The sequence below is a fragment of the Lagopus muta genome, chromosome 14, assembly GCF_023343835.1.
Source record: "Lagopus muta isolate bLagMut1 chromosome 14, bLagMut1 primary, whole genome shotgun sequence".
Classification (NCBI taxonomy): domain Eukaryota; kingdom Metazoa; phylum Chordata; class Aves; order Galliformes; family Phasianidae; genus Lagopus; species Lagopus muta.
This window is the reverse complement of record NC_064446.1, coordinates 12,834,283-12,853,561: the sequence shown is the minus strand read 5'-3', so window position 1 is coordinate 12,853,561 and position 19,279 is coordinate 12,834,283. Positions and strand designations below refer to the sequence as shown.

The 19,279-nt window shown below is 50.8% G+C and overlaps 1 protein-coding gene across 1 annotated transcript; it reads left to right on the top strand.

Annotated features, from left to right (window-relative positions):
- The first annotated feature begins 1,729 nt into the window (after nucleotides 1-1,729).
- TCOF1 (treacle ribosome biogenesis factor 1) lies at nucleotides 1,730-19,045 on the top strand. Its single transcript, XM_048960487.1, has 16 exons — nucleotides 1,730-1,882; nucleotides 2,057-2,112; nucleotides 3,808-3,950; nucleotides 4,578-4,684; nucleotides 4,805-5,144; nucleotides 5,946-6,040; nucleotides 6,515-6,742; nucleotides 7,148-7,417; nucleotides 11,172-11,349; nucleotides 11,513-11,658; nucleotides 13,936-14,182; nucleotides 14,415-14,497; nucleotides 15,212-15,440; nucleotides 15,754-16,317; nucleotides 17,353-17,450; nucleotides 17,971-19,045. Exons 1-16 carry the CDS (start codon nucleotides 1,772-1,774, stop codon nucleotides 18,004-18,006), a joined length of 2,931 nt encoding a protein of 976 aa, XP_048816444.1. The 5' UTR covers nucleotides 1,730-1,771; the 3' UTR covers nucleotides 18,007-19,045.
- Nucleotides 19,046-19,279: the final 234 nt, after the last annotated feature.

The window sequence follows — 19,279 nt, the reverse complement described above, 5'->3', positions numbered from 1 at the left end:
GTAGGTGGACAGTTGGACTAGTTGATCTCAGAGGTCTTTTCCAAACTTAATGACTCTATGATCCTATACTCTACTTGCCATGCTTGTAAAAAGCACCTTCTGAACATGTTTTCTCTCCATCTACGTTCAACTCTGTCTTCTTCCTTCCCACATTCTACTGGAACTGACCAGAACCAAATCCAACCCCTTTTTCCTGTGACATTAGTTGGGAGAGCTTTGTTGCCTTGGAGAGATCCTCTCCTTTCTGACCAAAGCGTGGGCATCCCTTCCTTCATCTGTAGATTCTTGCGCACCATGGAGTATGCAGGGGTAGAGGTGGAAGAGGTTGGGTCGGTTTTTCCAATTCCAGAGGCCCCTGAAGTCATCTTCCTCAGGCATTTGCTCCAGGCCGCATTGGCTCTACATGCTCTGCCCTGGTCAGTCCACCACAGGACACATGCTTCAGGGCTTTCTGCCCCAGCATGCTTTCCTTACCTGTTTTTTTCCCTCCTTAGCTGGAGAACTGGGTCTCCAAAGCAGATGCTGGCTGATAAGCCTCACGCCTTTGTGCGAGGTCATCCTGGAGCAAGGGAATGCTGTCCTGGTCAGCCACAGCATCACCCTTGCAGGGATGCCACAGCCACATTTACAGCGAGCTTCAATGACTGCCTGTGCCGGAGGAGGTCACCCCTAGAAATGCCTAGCCACGTCTCATTTGCAGGAGCTGTAAACCTGCCACCTGGCTGGTGGCTTTATTGCTTTGGATGATGCTGGTGTCAAAGAAATTTGGTGCGGGAGCCAATTGGAACACAGTCAGTTTTATATTTAATCTTTGCTATAAACGCAAATAAAGGTTCTGTATTTTGAGTGAGTGACAGACAAGCCACGGCCATTATTAAACCTTCTAAAAATAAACCTCTGCTGAAGTGACAGGAGCCAGATTTTTCCTGGAAAGTATCAGCATGGGGAGGGGGTAACAGGGCAGCCCTTCTGCAACGCAGCCTGCCTCCAACAGCTGCACTGTGTCAGGAGCTCCTTCTTCTCATTGTTTGCTTTGTTTTGCCCCCAGAATGCCTGAGTAGATCCTTGCAGCAGCTTCATGTCTATCCAACAGTAAATCACTCCAGAGCAGTGAGGCCTCTGTCCCCACAAGAGGAAAATTTAGTGGCTGTTGCTGAAGTAATCACTGCCTCGTTGGTTATCAGCCCGTCCTTGTTGTGGGAGGTGTCTGATCTCCTGCTGGAATGCAGCAATGTAAGAAGCATCAGCATGCATCCCGAATATCTCTTGAGCTCCCCGGGCCCAGATGGTGCCTGGGTTTTTGCTCCTGAGCACAGCTCTGTTTGCCCCAGAGGTTCCCCCTCAGCCTGGGGCTGGCTGGAGCTCCTCAGGAGAGGCTCGGTGCCCGGTTTGGGTCCCCCTCAGCCAGCCCAGTTCACTTCTGGATTTGGCTTCAGGCCTCAGCTATGCTCCCTGTCCTGCTTTGGGCGCCATCGTGGCTTCCCAGGGTAACCCTGCTCAGCTCAGTGGCCACAGTAGGCAAGACACAACCCAATCCCAACGCAGCCCAAACTCAACGCACCCCAACCCCAACCTCAGCTCTAAACCCAACCCCAACGTCAATGCAACCCAACCCCAACGAAACTCAACTCGCACCCCGCAGCATCCCAACCCCAGCCCCAGCAGCCACTTCCGGCACTACATTTCCCAGGAGGCCGCGCGGCCGGAAGCGGACGTGACGTCGCTCCGCGCGGCACGCGGCGCCCGGGGCAGCGCGGAGCTGGGCCGCGCCATGGCGGCGGAGGGCCGCGGGCGACGGGAGCTGCTGGCCCTCATCCACCAGCACCTCCTGCGCACCGGCTACGCGCGGGCGGCCCGCGAACTGCAGGCGCAGCTCGGACAGGTAAAGGGGCCGGGCCGGCTTCCATCGGGCTGCGCTCGCCGTGGGCCCGAGGGGCGGCGCGGTGCGGTGCCGGGCTCACGGGCAGGGTCTGTGCGCGGGGTTCGCGTGGCCCGGGGCGGCATCGTGGGTGCTGGGAGCAGAACCGTGGGCTGACGCGTGTTCTCTGCCCCTCAGAAGTTGCTCCCGTCCCTGGCGACGTCGCTGGAAGAGATCTTCACGCACTGGGAGAAGTGAGTGGGGAGGGAGGGGGCCGGGCCGGGGGACACGTGTGTCCGTGATGTGCGGGGCTTCCCCTTTGTGTGATGGTCGGCAGCCTTCCTCCTGTCCTGGTTTCACGTGGTAACGTTTCCTTAGCTTAGGGATAAGTTGTTGCTTAGTTTTGAGATGCTGTTGATGCTGGGATCAGAGGCATGCTTTGCTTTCCCCGTCTCTGTTTCAGTTCCCTTACCAAGCCACGTGCTTTACGCGTGCATATTGATTGCAGCCAGAGTGAGCTGCACGTGGAGAATGGGCAGAGACTCACAGTGCCCCAGGCAAAGCACAGGTAGCACCTGTATCTACCTGAAAGGACCTTAGAATCATTTGAATTGGAAGGGACCCTTAGTAACCAACTGATCCAACTCTCCTGCAGCGAACAGGGATACCCACAGCTCCATCAGGTTGCTCAGAGTTTGATTCAGTCTGACACAGAATGTCTCCAGGGATGGGACATCCACTGCCTTTCTGGGCAGCAAAGGATCTCCTGCTCCCAGCCAACCCTCTCATGCCCGTACTTGTCCATCCCAGTAACTTCTCACATCATTTTCCAACTGAGTGCTTCCTGTGAACATCTGCAGCACGAAGCCTCCAGCTGTGTGCAGTGAAATATTATTTGTTCTCACCCTCTGCACTTCGATGCAGAGCTTGGTGCCTGGCTGAGAAGTGCTTGAGTGAAAGCATTCCTTTGGCTGTGCCCCAGCCCTGGGAAGCAGGCGTTTGCTGAAGAGGTGTCTCCTGCTAGGATGCCTCATGCCTTGGTCTTGTTCCTGCAAGAGCAGGAGAAAGCTGGATCTAGATAAGAAAGGAGTAGTGCAAGAACCAGGATTTACAGTTCCTGCCTCCATCAATATTTTGCTTTCTTGGGTGTTGATGCTGACTTTCTTCTGTGCCTGTTGTCATATTATTTTTAAACCCAAGGGATGACAGGGCGCTCACACTGACTGATTCCTTGTTCTCTGGTGTCACCCTTACCTTCTGATTCCACACAAGTAAGCCTTTTATTCCTTGCCGGCCCTTGCTATGTCTTCTACATGAGGGATGTGTTGACTTGTGGTTTAATTTATCCAGAAAGCGTCCTGCTTGGCTCAAATGCACTTGTCTGGGTGAGCTGTGATCCTCTAGTCTTGTCACTTCATAGGCTAGAAAATACCTTTCCTCAGACTGTGCTGCAGCTCCTTCCCATCTGACTGAGACCATCCTCTGTGCTGTATTCCAGAAACTCTTTTCAAAGCCAGCCTAGTAGCTGGCATTTGCAGTTTAGGAGCGGCTTTCCTGCTGGACCTGTTTGTTACTGGGGGATGCTGGGTGGGTGAGGGAGGCTGCAGAGCTGCTGAAGTGGTGGGAATGCTGAACAGGTTCAGCCCTGTGCAGGAGGAGTACATGCAGCCCTCAAAGGCTGCTGCAAGACGAGCACCTGAGGTCACCACTGCTCTCCTGCATGCGATGTATGGAACGCCTGGTCACACATGGCAAATTCTTGGAGTGATTTCTGTTGTATTACCAGCTGCCAACAAACTGGGCAGGCATTCCTCCCCTCCTTGGGAGCTGTAGAAGAATGACACTTATTTGTCCTCAGGCTTAAGCCTGACCTGAGAGTGGATGATGTTAAATTTTCCTATTTGTTCTTCATATTTCCCTTTTTTTGACACAAAATCCATTCCCCTTAGAACTCCTTCAAAAGCCAGGAGAAGAAAGCTGAGCGATGAGGAGGCAGCCATCCCAGAAAAGATCAGAGTTCCTGATCCTGTGAGCAGCTCTGAAAGCTCAGAGAAAGAAGAGGATGAGAAAGAGAAGACGAAAACTGGAAATGGTAAGAGCCTGTAAACTCCCTGAATTTCACAGAGTAACAGTGAGGGGTTGTGTGGAGCAGTTCAGTTTGCTTGGCTAGAGAGAATGCTTGAAAATCAATGGCTACTCCCTCATGCTCTTAGGACAACAGATTCATCACATTTATCAGATTTATCTCATGTAGAGTTTTCGAAGAGTGCAGATGTATGCTGAGGCCAACAAAAACCTTTTATGATTCACTGGGGAGAGAAGGGATTGGATATTGTAGCCTTGGGAAATAAGCCCCAGCTGTCTGCTTGGCCAGCAAAGAAAGGTATTTTCACAGATGAGGGAAGGACCTTTTTATTTGGTCTGGACAGCCCTTGTGCTGTTGACATGGGAGGCATTGGCTTGTGCAGCCTAACAAAAGCCCACGTGCCTCAGGTGTTTTAGCTCAATCTCATCTGCTGTAATACATCCCCTGGAACTGTGCAGATTGTGTCTTGGCTGTGGTAGAAGCAAGGCACCTACGTGTTGCAAGAGTAGTGGCTGTGGAGCTGAGGCAGGTGTAAAGATGGGCTCTGCCCTGCCTGCTGGGAGCCTTTGCAGAACAGGGACTGTTCTGATGTGAGGAGGTCTGTCTTCATTTCTCTGTGTCTCTCCTGTGCAGTAACCAGCATTTCCCCAGTCAAAAACTCAGCAGTGAATGTAGAAAGCAGTGAAGATGATGACTCCTCATCAGAAGAGGAAACGCCAAGTGGAAAAGGTGCAATTACGGTAAGGGGATGCTAAGTGTTAGAACTTGTCCAGATGCAAAATTGCTGCTTGAGGTAATGCTGTGTCCAGTTTAGCCCCTCATTTTTTCTATAGACTTCTAATTTCTTTTGTTTTCTGTAGGTGACACCAGCTGTGGTGAGTGGCAAAGCTGCCAACTCCTTGCATTCTCCTGTTAAACCCACTGCTCCAGGCAGTAAAGTAGCAGCATCCTCTGCTGCAAACAGAACTGTGCTCTCAAATAAGCAGCAGCCCAGTGCATCAGTTGGGACCCCAGCCAAGGCTGGGCAGAAACTGCCTGGTCCTGGGAAACCTGGACGAGCTGTAGCAGCCGTGAGCCAAGCAGTACAAAGCAAAGCTCCAGTAACGACCAAAGCACCAGAAAGCTGCAGCAGCAGCAGCTCATCAGAGAGTGAGGAGGAAAAGGAGACACCGACTGTGAAGGCCTCAGCCCCCAAAGTGGGTAAGGAGCCTGCAGGGCAGAGTGAATGCATGTGTTGTGCTCTGCCTTCACCACAGATCAGATCCCTGCCATATCATAGCATGTTGCTTTCAGTTCCCTTGCCGGAAAGCTCAAAGCAGTTGTTCCTGGGGAGACTGCAAGAATACTGCAAAGCAGGCAGCTCTGTGGGATGAATCCAGCATGCTTGCTTCCATTTTGAGTAGCAGATGTTGTGCTAAGGAGTCTGTGTGCATCTCTGTCAGCATTGTGCTCTACAGGGCTGGAGGTGAATGTAGCATATCTGAACAAGATGCAGCAGTAATGCAGTAGATAATTCCAGCTTTGAAGACAGGCACTTGAGCATCTTTGGTTGCTATTGCAAAGTGATTATTTTAGGGTATTTTGTTGTCTTTAGGGGGGAAATCTCTTTTACTGCTTTGTTTGTTGGGGGTGAGGAATGTGTTGCAAAAGCTCTTCAAATGGTCCTTCTCTTGACTTTTTTCAGAGGAGGTTCAGCCAGGCTAGGGTGCCCCTGCAGGGAGCTGTGTGTAGCTGGACGACTCCCTGCATGATCAGAGAGAAGTCAGAAAGGGATTTCTCATCTGCATGTATTTGGGGGAGCTGTGTTTGTGGGTAGATGCTTGCCTGGAGAAGCAGTTCCTAGCAGGCAGCTGATGCTTTTGGAAAGACTAGGCTCTCTTCCCTGCAAATCTCTCTCACTGCTGCTTGTTTTGTTTTCCGGACTTCAAAAGCTGCATTAGCATCGTGCTCAGGGAGCTGAGAGCAGGCAGCAGCTGTGTTGTCTCCCTTCTCATGTTTCAGAGCTGAAGCAGGCAGCTGGGGAAGCTGAGAGCAGCAGTGAGGAATCAAGTGATGAGACATCATCTGAGGAGGAGCTTGCGACCACAGCAGTCCAGGTAACCTCTCAGAGTCTTCATCCCCAAGAAATCAATTCCCTTCTCTTGAAAGGGAGAGAAAATGCTGCAGTGCTCAGTTCTCTGAGAACATCCCTTTCATCCCTGGAGGCATAAAATCCCCAAATCCAAGACTACAGAAACATGCTGTGTAGCTGAGAGCTCCACTAATCTCTGTCAGCAGCAAATGCTTCATTCCAATTCCTCCCAGTGCCTGAAGTGGAAGGAGATTCTTTGATCTGTAGGAAGTGATTAAACACAACTGTACAGATGTGACTTGCAGAAGGAGGACAGGTTAGCCAGGCTGTCTATGGACAAGTGGCTTGCTTCAAGTGCCCAGTTTTGTAGTCTGAACGAGCCTTTCCTGATCAAAGGCAGTGTGGTGCCCTTGCTTAATACAGATTCTGCGATTATGACAGAGCCAGTTTCTTCTCTCCTAAGTGTGTAAGATTCTCCTTTTCTTCCTCCTGTTCCCAGGCACAACCAGCTGTTAAAGCAGTGCAGGTTAATTCAACACCTGTGAAAAGTGCACCTGCTACTTCAGTGTCCACCAAGAAGAGCAGCACAGTGAAGCAAAAAGCAGTGACACCAAACCAGACTGAGCATGGCTCCGAAACGGCTCCAGTGGCTGTAAAGCCTGATGACACCTCAGAGAGCAGCGACTCATCAGACAGTGGAAATGAGGAGCCTCCATCAGTAACCCAGGTGCATCTGTCTGACACTGTCCTTGCATGCCTCTCCAAGGCTGGGAATTGCCATGGTTGGATTTGTCTTTCAGCTATAAGTTACAATAAATGGCATATAATTTGGCAAGCTAGCACAGCTTAGCTTCCTTCCTGTGGAGAGATCTCCAACTTGCGTCAGTAGAGGTGACTGGTAATACCAGAAGGCTGATGAAGAATGTCTGGTCTTATTTCCTTATCTTGGGATGCTGTCCCCAGGCAGCTGGGTGAAAGGATTGCTTGTCTCTTCTTCCAGCTGCTGACCTTCCTTCAGCATTTGTCTATCCCAGGGGGCTCTGAAATCTTTCCTTGATTACAGTCTGAGGAAATTAATTATGCAACCATGGAATTTGCCTTCTTTCACACTGTCCTTTCTTGTCTTGTCCAGTCAAAGCCATCTTTAAAAACCTCCCAAGCCATCCTATCTCCAGTGAAAACCACACCAGCAGCATCACTCTCCAGCAAAGCGGCTCCAGCAAAAACACTTCCACTGTCCCAAGGGAAGCAAGCACCAAAAACAGCAGCGCTAAAGCAAGCTAAAGCCACGCCAGGAAGGACTGCTGCTCCTGCAAAGCCAGCTGAAAGTACAAACCCAGCAGAGAGCACTGACTCTTCAGGCAGTGAAGAGGAGGATCTGCCTGTGCCTGTCAGCCAGAAGGTGGGTGCATTCAGCTCACATGGGCTGCACAAAGCAGTCATTCAGCCATTAAATGCTACCACTGATCAGTTCAGGTTGATGATTAGACTTGATAATCTTGAAGGTCTTTTCCAACCTATGATGATTAGACTTGATAATCTTGAAGGTCTTTTCCAACCTAAAGGATTGCATGATTCCTAAGGATTCTCAGGATCTTCCATGCGGGACACCATTGCAAGAACTGTTGGAAAACACAAGCTCAGCTGAGGAGCAGTGTCCCAGCAGCAGCATCTGTGTGTAGGGAATAGATGCCAAGTGCCTCTTGGGAACTAGTCTGATTCTGACTGATTCATTGCAATTGTGCCTTGCCCCTCTGGAGTGGGCCTTGTGAGGGGTTGTCAGTGGTTTGGTCTTGCTTGATTCTCCTGTGCTATGCAGTTGTTTAGAGCTCTCTCAGGAGCACTCAGACTAAAGGCAAATCCCTTTGCGAAAGCATCCTCAGCTGTGAGAGCATCCTCAAGTCCATTGTATGGATTCTCACTGCATTAACTCTGAGCTGCAGAGCCTTTTGGGAAGTGCCCTGAAAACAGTGTTTTGGAGATGGTAGTTATTATCTGCTGGGGAGGAAGGGAATCCGGGGGCAGAGCCTCACGTGTCCTTACAAGGAGGCTCTTTGTCAACCTGTCCTTTCAGGATTGACAGGCAGGAACCAGAGAGGCTCTGCATTTTTTGTCTTTATAGCCTTGGTCTGCTGAGGTGGGTGGAGGGGGATGCTTCTCTAACAGTTGGCTCTGTGCTGCTCTCTTCCTGCATTATTATACATAAAGATTCAGCTTTGAGTGGCAGGAGCAGCTATCTTGATAGCTGGGTGTATAATCAATGAATATACAGATGTTATAATTATGAAATAAACAAGAGAGTTTGGCTAAGCAGTTATTATACCAAAAAGAGAATAAATAAGAGTGCTTACCTGTGTCCTGGGCTTGCTATAAAACTCCAAAGGAGGGATCTCTAGAAAGAGATCCTTCCCTAGTGGCAGTCAGCTCTTATATGGGTCTAGCAGAGGTGGAGCCAGGCTTCACCCCTTCCAGCAGCACAGGTGAATTGCCTTCACCTGTGCTCCCAGGGCTGACTCATTGCTTGCCTCAGGTGATCAATCAGAGGTTCAGGCTGTGATTCAGCAGCTCCCATACACTGGGCTATGAAGGATTCACTGTAAAACTATTGAGACTCATCCATTCTAGAAGGGGTGCTGTTGAAGGACAGACTGGGGTGGCTTTATTTTCCCCCTGTGTTGGGCTGAAGCTGGCAGCAGCAAGTACTGTCTTGCCAGTGGCTGTTTAACCACTTCAGCATCTTCCCTCTTGCAAAGTGGCAATTACCCTTCACTAAACGTAGTTAGCAAAGAAGAGCTTGTCATCAAGGGAGCTCTATTTTTGCCAAACAGGCTGTTTCTTCTTGTGTTAGTAGCCTGAAGACAGGGACCTTAAGTGAAGCCTGAAGATTAAACCATTAGGCTTAGCTGTGTCCACAGTCCTGTCCTCCCTGTCAAACTCTTAGCTCATCCTCACCATCTGCTACTTGGGCATATGCTAACCACTGACTTGCTGTATCCTGCAACTTCCTCTGGCTTCTGTGCAAGATCCAAACAGATACAGAGCGTTGGAAGCTGCTTCATCTTTCCCTGTGGGGGTGGATTAGCACAATTAAAATGAACATCATGCCTAAATGGAACTGCTTAATTGGTATGTTTACCCCTGAAGACTCAGGAATATTTAGTCAAAGAAGTTGACAAGGTGTTTGCTTATTTTTGGAGGGGAGGTTGGTGGTGGGGGGACAGAACAGACTGACCTTAAAGAGCCGATGAGCTGCCTTTCTTTTGGAAATGTCAGTTCTGCTCTGCTTTCCTCTCTCCTTAACACTGTGGGCCAAAGATGGCACACAAGCCCACCGTGGAGAGGCTTCTGTTTCTGCTTACCAGGACGGGGTGTGAGCTGCATAAAGACACGTGCTGGGAACTTGTGTCATTCCTGAGCATCCCAAAGAAACCTACACAGACTGTGCTGGTGGAAGTTGTATCTGCAGGTTTTTGTCTTAGACTGCAGGTCCTGTGCAGGGTGGCCAGATCTGCCATGAGCTGGAAAGTCTTTCCCTCTCCCTCCCCGAATCCTGTCCCTATGCTCACTTGCAGGTGTCAGTACTCCCTTCACTGTGTCGTGACACAGCTGAGCTATTGATTTCAGTCCTGATACGCTGGTGGCACTTCTATGGAGGAATGTGATTGTTACAGTTTGCTCATTGCACGTGGCTTGGCGTTGCTTCCCCCTCTTGTCATGCAGAGCTGCATGATGCAAATGGACCCAGTGGAGTGACAGATGGGTTGTGCAGGAGCTGAGTCATCACTCGTACTGATCCACAGGCAGCTCCTGGTTTGGGGACTGAAGAAGGAGCAGGAAAAATGATTTCCTCTTGAGTTATTTTCCTCCTCTCTGAGTTACTGCAGTACCTGTGACTCTAAGCTGTCAGAACCCCCTGCCTGTGTTACTCTGCTCAGCCACGCTGCTGGCCTGATTCTGTCTGGAGCCATGCCATGGGACGTGGTGGCCGTCAGCCATCTGGCAGTGACCAGGATCAGGTGGATGGAGGGACCTTGGCTTCTGCCCAGGAATATGTGAGGAATCCCAGGGCTGTATAAAGGCTTATAGTGGTTTCTCTGTGGATGCTGTGTTTGTTCAGTGCCAGGATTCCTCCATCTAGTTCTTCCACAGGTCTTTTCTAATCTCTTCTGAAGGTAGAAGGCAAAGCAGCCCTCCTGCATGGGGATAAGCCAGTCCTGGTGCTGTGAAGGTCTTAAAAGGGAGCAACTGGGGTTTTATCTCGGTGGATTTTTGCTTTGCACAGCACTGCCTGGGAAGGAAAGGGAATGGAGCTAATGCATTCATGTAGACCATGTGAATTCTAGTGCTGTCTTCAAGCACTTCTCTCTTCAGCACTGCAAGTCTGGCCTCTCTCCTGGAGATACTGACTCATTGGAATCAAAACAAAACAGACAAGTGGGGTTTGCTGCCCCCCCCTCCCAAGTGCTTTTGGAGGTTTCTGTTTCTCTAAGCAGAGTCAAAATGTGCTTGGCTTGTTCCGAGTGCTGTTCTGTAATGGGATAAACATGCAGATGCTGTTGTCTGTTTAGTGTTTGGCTTGGAGATGATAAACACTGCCCCAGTGGCAGCCCTCTGTGGGGCTGTGCCAGGAAGCACGATAGGCTCCATCCTCCTGTGAGGCGGCTGGGCTGCTGCTCTCGGCTGCTGGCCATGGCTGGTGGAGGGTTGAGAGCAGGCAGGGCTGGATTTGCAGCATCGCAGGACTGGGAAATGGGGATGGCAGGGGCTGTGCAGCGGGGCAGGAGTCTGTCTTACCCTCCTGCAGCAGAGCCCGAGGCACGGCACCAAGCAGTCTGTCAGCATGCAGGTTGAAGGGGGCTGCCTGCTCTGCAAAGCGTGATGCTGCTCTTTGGCAGAACAGCCCAAAGATGAGCGATGAGCGGAGTAAACTGAGTGGGTGCAGAGCACTGTGAGCTTGGAGGATATCTGCGGGTGCTGCAGCTACCAGATCTCTCAGCAGGCACTCTCCCTCTGTCACTGCTAGCCTCCAGCAGTGTGCAGGAGGGACGTCTGCAGCCTTTTGCCCAAGCTGCGAGAGTACATCCCAGTTGAGTTGCAGGGTTCTTTCTGTTGTACTAATACCATATTCCTGGGACTGTGTTTCTTTTTTTGTTCAGAGGTTACCAGAACAGCCTGGGTCCGTTCCCAGCCTGAGCCAGGCTGCTAAAGCCACGACTCCTCAAAAGGCAGTGGGAAGCACCTTGAAGAATGAGAGCTCTGAAAGTGGAAGCAGCGACTCGTCTGACAGTGAGGAGGAGACTCCAGTGTCACAGATACAGCCTGCACTGCCTGCTGGTGAGTCTCATGTAGTGACCAGGATCCCTCGCCTTCATCCTCGTGGTTTCCTTTTCTACCCTGTAAATGGAACCACCTAGCCTGTTGATGATAACTCTTGTTTTCCATGGCTATCCAGGACAACTCTTTCTCATAGTAACAATCTCACATGCCTTTTCTGCAGTGAAAAGCAATGCTACGCCCCAGCCAACAAGTGCAAAGAAAGCACCGGCACCCACACCAGCCCCAGCCCCAGTTCTGCGTATGGCCAGCAGTGATGACTCCAGCGAGGAGTCGGATTCTGATGAGGAAATAGTCCCTCCCACACAGGTAAAGAGCTGCTGACCTGCTGAGTGTGGGTGTGAGGAGGTATCTCAGGACTGTCAAAGGTAGTTGAGTGGGTGGTAGATGGTGCAAAGAAGAGCCCTTTTCTCAGCTGGATCAGGGTTTCTTGGCAGCATCCCTGGGGCTCAGTGACCCCATCTCTGGATGTGCATTTCGGCAAGCTTGGTGTACGTGAGAGTAGCGAAGGGTGTGAATATTTTGGCAGGAACACGACTAGATGTGTGAGGCCAGAGCTCCTCTGGGTCTGTGTTCCTTTTGCCCTACTCCAGGGAGTTAAACAGACTGGAAAGGCAGCCAAGTCCTTGCAGGCAGAGTTTTTCCATGAGCTGGGTAGCTGGATTTCCCCGTTTCCTCCCCAAACCCTTTGCAGGGGATGCAGCTGGTGCTTTTTGCTGCTTACCATGCCTCAGTAGGCTGGACAGATTGTGTTGAAGGGAGGCACAGTGCATTTGCTGCCTTTCAGCCAGAGGAAATCAGACCCCTACTTTTGAGAGTGGAAATGACCCCGTATCTGTGCCAAAAGCACTCCTGAGTGTTCATGAAGCCAATCCCAGCTCTCAGCTGAGTCTCTTCATGCCATGTCTCTCTCTCCATGCTGGTACTGTAGGGCTATAGCTGAGCTCTGTGGGGGCTTGAACTGCTTCTGCATGAAGTTATTCTGGGTGTCTCTGCACCCCTTAAGCCCAAGAAAAATCCATGTGAGGAAGCTTTGACTGTGGAGTGTGGCTGTCATTCCTACGTGATGGGGGCTTGGGTGCTCAAAGGAGCTGGAGAGAGGGTTGAGTGGCCAAGTGCACTTCTTGTCCTATTTGTCTACACGTACATATCCCCTTTCTGGCCAGCACCCTTGCTGGGAAAGGGAGAAGAGGAGCATTCAAGGAAATCCTTCCCCATGTTGGCTATTGCTATGGCCAATGGAAAGGCTGCTTCCTACCCAACTGACTGGCAAGCAGCCAGCCTGAGAGTCCTTGATTAAAGCTTTTTATTTATAATACCAAGACTATATAAAATAATGCAGTTGCTGCAACTTGAGCTCTGTGCAAGACGGCTGAGAGCTCTCATTGGCAGTTCTCTGTTTTGTGCAGCGTTGCCTTCTTTTCTGAAAGCCAGATGTTGTGTGAGAAATGTCAGCCCACAAAGACCCAGCTTGTCAGAGATGGTGAGAGGGAGGGCTGCTCACGTAGCCTTATTTGTAACACAAACCAGGAGGCTGAGAGTTCCTTTGCTGCCCCTGCTGCCTCCTCTGCTGGGGTTTGTGTCTTGGACCTGATGTCAGTGTCTGATTTCCATGCCTGTGGCTCTTCTATTTTTAACCTCTCTTACGTTAAGTTTGATGAGATGCTTCAAGTGTGAGGAAACACAACTGCTTCTTGTTAATTTGCTCTTTAATCCGTGACTTGCTTGTGGACCTGAAGGCAGATTTGACCTGCAGTTGGTGTCCTTGTTTTATCTCTCTTGCTAATTAACCCTGAATGCGTTGTACCAGTATGTGAGAGAGTCCAGGCGCCTGCTCTGCAAAATAGAGTCTGCAGTAACAATCTTGCTAGTGCTGCCCTGGATAGATATCTGTGGTTTGCAAGCACATCGTACTCTGTCTGTGAGCCCTCTGTAGGGTTGCTTTTTTGGCACCAAGCTAATGCAGTAGGCACATGCAGGGTGCTGGCCATGCATGTGAGCTCACAGTAGACAAAGCTGACCAGTGAGGAAAGCAGAATAAGAGCATTAGAGCTGTGCTAGATGGAGGAGGTAGCAGTGGATTGGTGTGTGCTTCTGTCTGTTTTCTCTCCAAGTTGTGCTCTGTCCTATTTTTCTTTCATATCTATTTTAGACTCTATCCCAGCAGAACATCAAACCAACCAAGGTTTCAAGCACAGTGGCTGCCAAGGCTAATGCCACACCACCTTCGGGGAAGGGAATAAAAGCACCTCCTATCCCTTCAATTTCCAGAGTGTCTGAGAGCTCAAACAGTGATTCCTCAGAGAGCAGCACAGTGGTGGGAGAGGTAAAGACAGAGGAGATGAATGTGGGGAGCTTCCCTGGGGAGAGTGGGCAGAGGGGGTGAGCGAGCTGGAGCTTGAGGCTGGTGCATTGTCCTCTTCTGCAGGAGAATGCTCAGGAAGGGGGAAGATTGCTCTATTAAAATAGAGAACCACTGTTATTGCACTGATATTGCCAAGCCCAAGTGTTCTAGGCTGCTTTGTCCAGTCATGGGCATGAGCAAATATTCCTTCTTCCATATGCATTTCATCTTTCTCTCCTTAGGCTGTTCCTCCTCCTTGCTTAAAGCAGACAACTCCCACGGGGAAAGCTCCTCCAGCCAGCCCTGCTGCCCCGCAGGCTGCTTCCATCCTGAGAAGCCCCACTGCCAAGTTGAAGAAGCCAGGCCTGCAGCCAGCACAGGATGCCAGGCTGAGCCAGACTGCACTGCTCACCCAAGCAGAGGACAGCTTGGACAGCAGCAGTTCCTCTGACAGTGACGAGGAGACACCCAAGCAGCCTCCCAAACCTGGTCAGTTCTCCCAAAAAGATGCTCTCAGTGCTGTGGGCCAGGCCAGCTTTTTGTTCCCCTGTAGGAGGCATGGCTCCTTCACATTAGTGGTTGGAGAGTGATTTCTTCTCTCCAGCTCTGCAGAGGGCTTCCCTTTGTATGGAGAAGGCCTGTTGGTGGCAATCCTCATGTGCTGGGTAGCCCTGAGTAAGCAGTGATGGGTTTAATGGGGTGAACTGTGCTTCTCCAGCAGGGCTGCTGCAGAAACCAGGAGGGACTGAGCCAGATGACAGCTCCTCGTCAGATTCCAGTGAGGATGAAGAGGCAGTATCACAGGTATTGTACCTGAGCAGGCTGTGGGATCCATCTTGCAGCTGACTCCTGAGTAGCAGAGAAAAGGTTGTTTTCCACCATAGCAAATGGAAAGCTGGGGTAGGTTTGCTAGGAGGAAAGTGTAGTGCATTGAGCAGGGCTTTCTTGTGTGGGAAGGCACAGGCTTTGAAATCTGGAATGCTTCCCCAGGCAGCCAAGCCTTGGGTTCAGAGCTTTCCCTGCAGATGGGAGGAGCTGATGCCTAGCAAGGGTTAAAACAAGAGAACTGGTGCGTAGTTCCAATAGCAGCAGGATTTTTCCCCCTTTTTATTTGTAACTTAACCCCTGTCCAAACCATTAAATTCCCTGTGTAAGTAATGTGCAGGGCGTGCAGCACATCTGCAGTGCATTAGCTGTGCGTGGGTGCACGCTAATGGCCAGGAGCCTTCCCCAAGTCTGCTTTACTGGGTGGGAACAAAGGAGAGACCCTATCACCATCAGCTCTTGCTGTTGCAAGCTCAGGGTCTGTCTGTGCTAGCTCCCTCTCCTGGCAGCCCTGCCTTGCCACGGTCTCTCTGCAGAGCTGATTGAACCACGCATTATCACTCTGCAGGTGGCCAAAGTGGGGGCCCTTCACTTGGACTATGGGTACAATATCAACAGAGAGAGATCTATGTACCTGGTGTGAGGGATGCTGCTCTGCTGTGCAGTCTCCTCAGTGTGTCTGTGCTGTTTCAGTCTCTCCTCACAGGTTATGTGAGCCTCTCCAAGAGCCCAGCAGCACCTCAGACACCAAAGACGGTTCCCCCCCAGCCTGTAGGCAATGCAGGGCAAGGGAAAGCAGCTGTGAATGCCAACAGCTCCCTCGCCAAAGTCTCCACGAAAGCAGCCCCAGCTGACAGCTCCAGCAGTGACAGCAGTGACTCTGACACAGACGTCGAGCAGGTGTCTGCAAACCACAAAGCAGGTGGGTCCTTTGGCAAGGCTGGGAGTCTGCCTGGCACAGGAGCAGAGCTGTGCTGGCGCAGGAGAGTGACACTGGGACCAGGCCCTGCTCCCGTAGTGTCTCCACTGCAAAACCCAGCGTGGGGTGCTGCTGCCGTCTGCTGGCTTCCCCTGGCCATGACGCAGCTATCTCTGCTGCAGCTGGGATGGCCAGCAGATTTTTGCTTTGGAGGGAGAACTGGGTACTTGTCTTCAAATGTGTATTCCTCTGCTCTGCTAACTGTGGTGTGGGAATGCTCCCAGAGTTGTCATCTCTCTCGTCACTTTTTCTGCAGAAAGCAAACCTCCTCTGGGCCAGGAAGCCACAGGAGCATCCAACAAAGAGAAGGGGGCAGGAAAAATTGATGCAAGTCATGCCAACCCCAAGCATTCCCCTTTCAAGAAAGCCCTGGCTGCGAAAGAGAATGATGTTGAGGCAAAAGAGACGCAAGCAAACCCGTTGCCATCTGCACTGCTTTCAACCCCACAGCCAGAGGAGTCAAGTTTGGGGAGTAAAAGTGAGGTCACCACTGCTGCTGGAGTTCCTGCAGTGCAAACAGCAGAAGGGTTGGAAAAGAAGAAGAAAAAAAAAGAGAAAAAAGAAAAGAAGGAAAAGAAGAAAACTTCCTCCACAGCAGACAAGGCTGTGAAAACATCTAAGGGCAAAGACAAAGAGAACAAAAAGCAGAAAGCATCTCAGAAACGGAAACGGCCAGGAGAGGACGGGGCTGTAGGACAGCCCAAGGAAAAGAAGCGGAAAGGACAAGCTAACGAAGAAGTGCCCAAAAAGAAGAAAAAGAAAGCAGCTGATGACCCAGAAAAGCCGCCAGACAGCAAGGAAAAGAAAAAATCAAGTAAAAGTAAGTTTGCATGTTGTGTGGGGCTGCATTTGCAGTAGGTTCTTGCAGCGGATGGGTGCTCAGCCTCTGTTGCAGGGCAACCACCTTCCCATTAGCCTTGTCTCATTCCTTTCTGGCCCACTCAAAGCCAGTGCAAGATTTTCAACTCCCCACTTCAGTATTTTTTCTGCATTTTCAGCATCAGGTCGTACTGCAGGCAGCCAGCTGGGCTCTCCTGCCTCTGTCCCACATCCAGCACAGCACAAACCGTGTAATACTTGCATTGATCCTTGCTGTTTGCAGAGCAAACTGATGTCCCTATGCAAATGTCATGGGATGACCTGTCTCATGGTTTTCTCCTTTCCTGGTCTTTACAAGGGCTGGAAGTATCCAGCTCAGGGCTGGCAGAGGGTTGAGGTGAGTCTGTGCAACTGCCTGAGGCCTCCTTGTGCACCTTGTGATGCCTGCCCATCTGCACTGGGCTAACACGAGGGCATTTTTTTATCCTTTGCAGCTCAGAATCCATTTGCAAGTCATAGCTATTGTGGGCTTCTTATGAGAGAGAAAGAAGATGGAATGGGTGGGCCAGATCTGCTGGGCTTTCTGTTCTGCAGAGATGCACCCCTTCATTTTGGAGGAGACAGCCTTGCCTGTCAGCCTCTGTGTGGGCTGTTGCACAGACATGCACTGGAGCTTCTTGGTACAGTCGTGCTCAGCTGAAACTTGTGTCCATCTGGTGCTGGTAGCTCCCCTTGCTTTGGTTTCTGGCACGCGCTCAGCTGCCCCAGCACTGAAACAGTTCCTCAGGGTGGCTGGACAGCAGCAAGTGGGAAGAAGGGCATCCTGCCTAATTCTGCCCACACGTGTGCAGGGATCAAACTAGTCAGGCCTGAGGGTACTGGGGTGGGCATGGCTTCCTTGTGGCGCAGCTCTGCTCTCACCCAGAGATGCTGCCATGGATTGAATGTGATCAGAAACTCACCAGGAAGGCCTCCTCCTCACCCAGGAGCTCTTCATGTCCCCTCACAGAGGTCTTAGTTGGCTTTTCTTTCCCAGAGAAAAAGACAGGAAAAGAAAAGAAGAACAAAAAGATGCCCACAGAAGGGGAGTCAGCAGCAGATAGCTTTGCTGAAGTTCACAAGAAGAAGAAGAAGGTATGTGGGAGACCTGGGGCAGGGTGCCATGGGAACAGCCATTCTGAGGAGCACTTGTAATGCTCATTCCTGCAGCACGTGAGGCTGGAGGGGAGCAGAGCCATGTCCTGGCCTTGCTGACGGTACAGAGCCTCAGTACAAAAACCTGACCTCTGGTTGTTTGGGATTGGGGTGGATTGAAAATAGGCTTTTTCCTGTATCCCCCAGGGAAGATACTTTCCCTTGAAAGGAGCAGACCCTGAGGCCCTTTTGTTTTCAGGGAGCTTGCCTGAGTAAGAGCTCTTCCTTCACTGTCTGTTCATCTAGCTGTTGTCAGCAGGAACTGGAGCTCCTGAGGGCTTTGCAGGCTGTTGCATCCCTTGCCAACGGCTGGGAAAGGGTGGCAGAGAGAGACAGAGGGCGTTCCTTGTCATCGATCTGTCCTTGGCATCTGAGGAGCATCTGCGGCTCTTGGCTCTGCTCGGTGCTCCGCGTTTGTGATGCAGATACGCTGATTTATTTTTTACCCTTTCCTTTTTAGAAGAAGAAAACAGCTGAGCCGGAAGGATTGTTGTGAGAAGGTACATGGCCCGTGGGAACTATCAGTCGGTACCTCTGAGCGGCGGTAACCTTGGCCAAATTCAGTGCTCCTGAGCCAGTCTTGGGAAGACCTTGTGTCCTCTAAGCACCCACTGTGTGAGGCAGCCTGGCCCTGTATTAGAGAGCCAGGGAGTGGAACAGAATAAGGGAAGTCATACAGAAGCGTGCTGGCTTCTCTGGATGTTTGACCTCAACTCTTTAGCTGCTGAAATCCGGATGCCCAGCCTAGATGTTGCTGTCCTCTGTCACCAGCAGAGATAAGTGGCCTCTGGCAGCGTCTGTCTGTCCTGGCTGACCACAGGGAGCTTGGAAAAGTCATGTGGATGAGCTGGTGAAGTTCTGGCCATCTGGAAGTGGACCAGATGAATCTGCCTCCACTCTGCTCAGCTGTACGGCTGTTCTCTTCACTATCCCTAATTCTCTTAACTCCTCTCCCCAAAGGTACCGCATCCCTGTGATTAAGGATTTATGGGTGAAGATCAAACAGAAGAGTGGAAAAGGAAGCTCATCAGCAGAATTCCCACTTCTTTTTCTTTTATAAATAATAATTTATATCTTCTTTTAACTGTGACTTTTAGAGCAGAGTGACGTAACTTTCTGCCTCCTGTCCTGCTGGGGCCCAGAGCTGTGTTTATTGCCCTCCCTGACAGCTCACGTGCTGCACTAAGAACCGAACCGAGGGAGATGGTTTGACCAGAGAAGAGCCTGCAGAAACTGCTTTCCTCCTAGCTGACGCCCAGCCACCTTTTTTCTCTTCACAGAGTTATATTTTTAAGAGAAACTTTTACTCTCTTTTTTTCCTTCTGTGATTTGTGGTGTCAGACCTTTCACTACCTATGGAAGAGAGCTCTTTGGGTTTAGTTTTTATTCTAACAAACACTGACGGCAATAGTTATTGTGTCCCTGGAGTTGCACTGAACAGCTGCGTCCACAGCTGTTCTCAGCCAAGGCTGCATTTTTTTGTTTCTTTTTTTTTTTTATGGAATACAGAATAAAAGAGGAACGGTGAGACTTTCCTTCAGCTGCATCTGAGGGACAGGGGTAGGAAGGCCTTTGGGTTGGGGCTGAGCTGACTCCAGAGGATGCTGCAGGTAGGAGGGGAGCACCCAGCATCTAAACCAGGCTCTTGGGCACATTTTCAGCCCCTGGGGGGAACTGAATTGCTTTCTGCAGTGTCAGTGGTGAGGAAGAAGAGGGAGCAGACCCTTCTGGCTAGGGCTAGGAGCATGGTAAGGAACAGGAATGCAGAG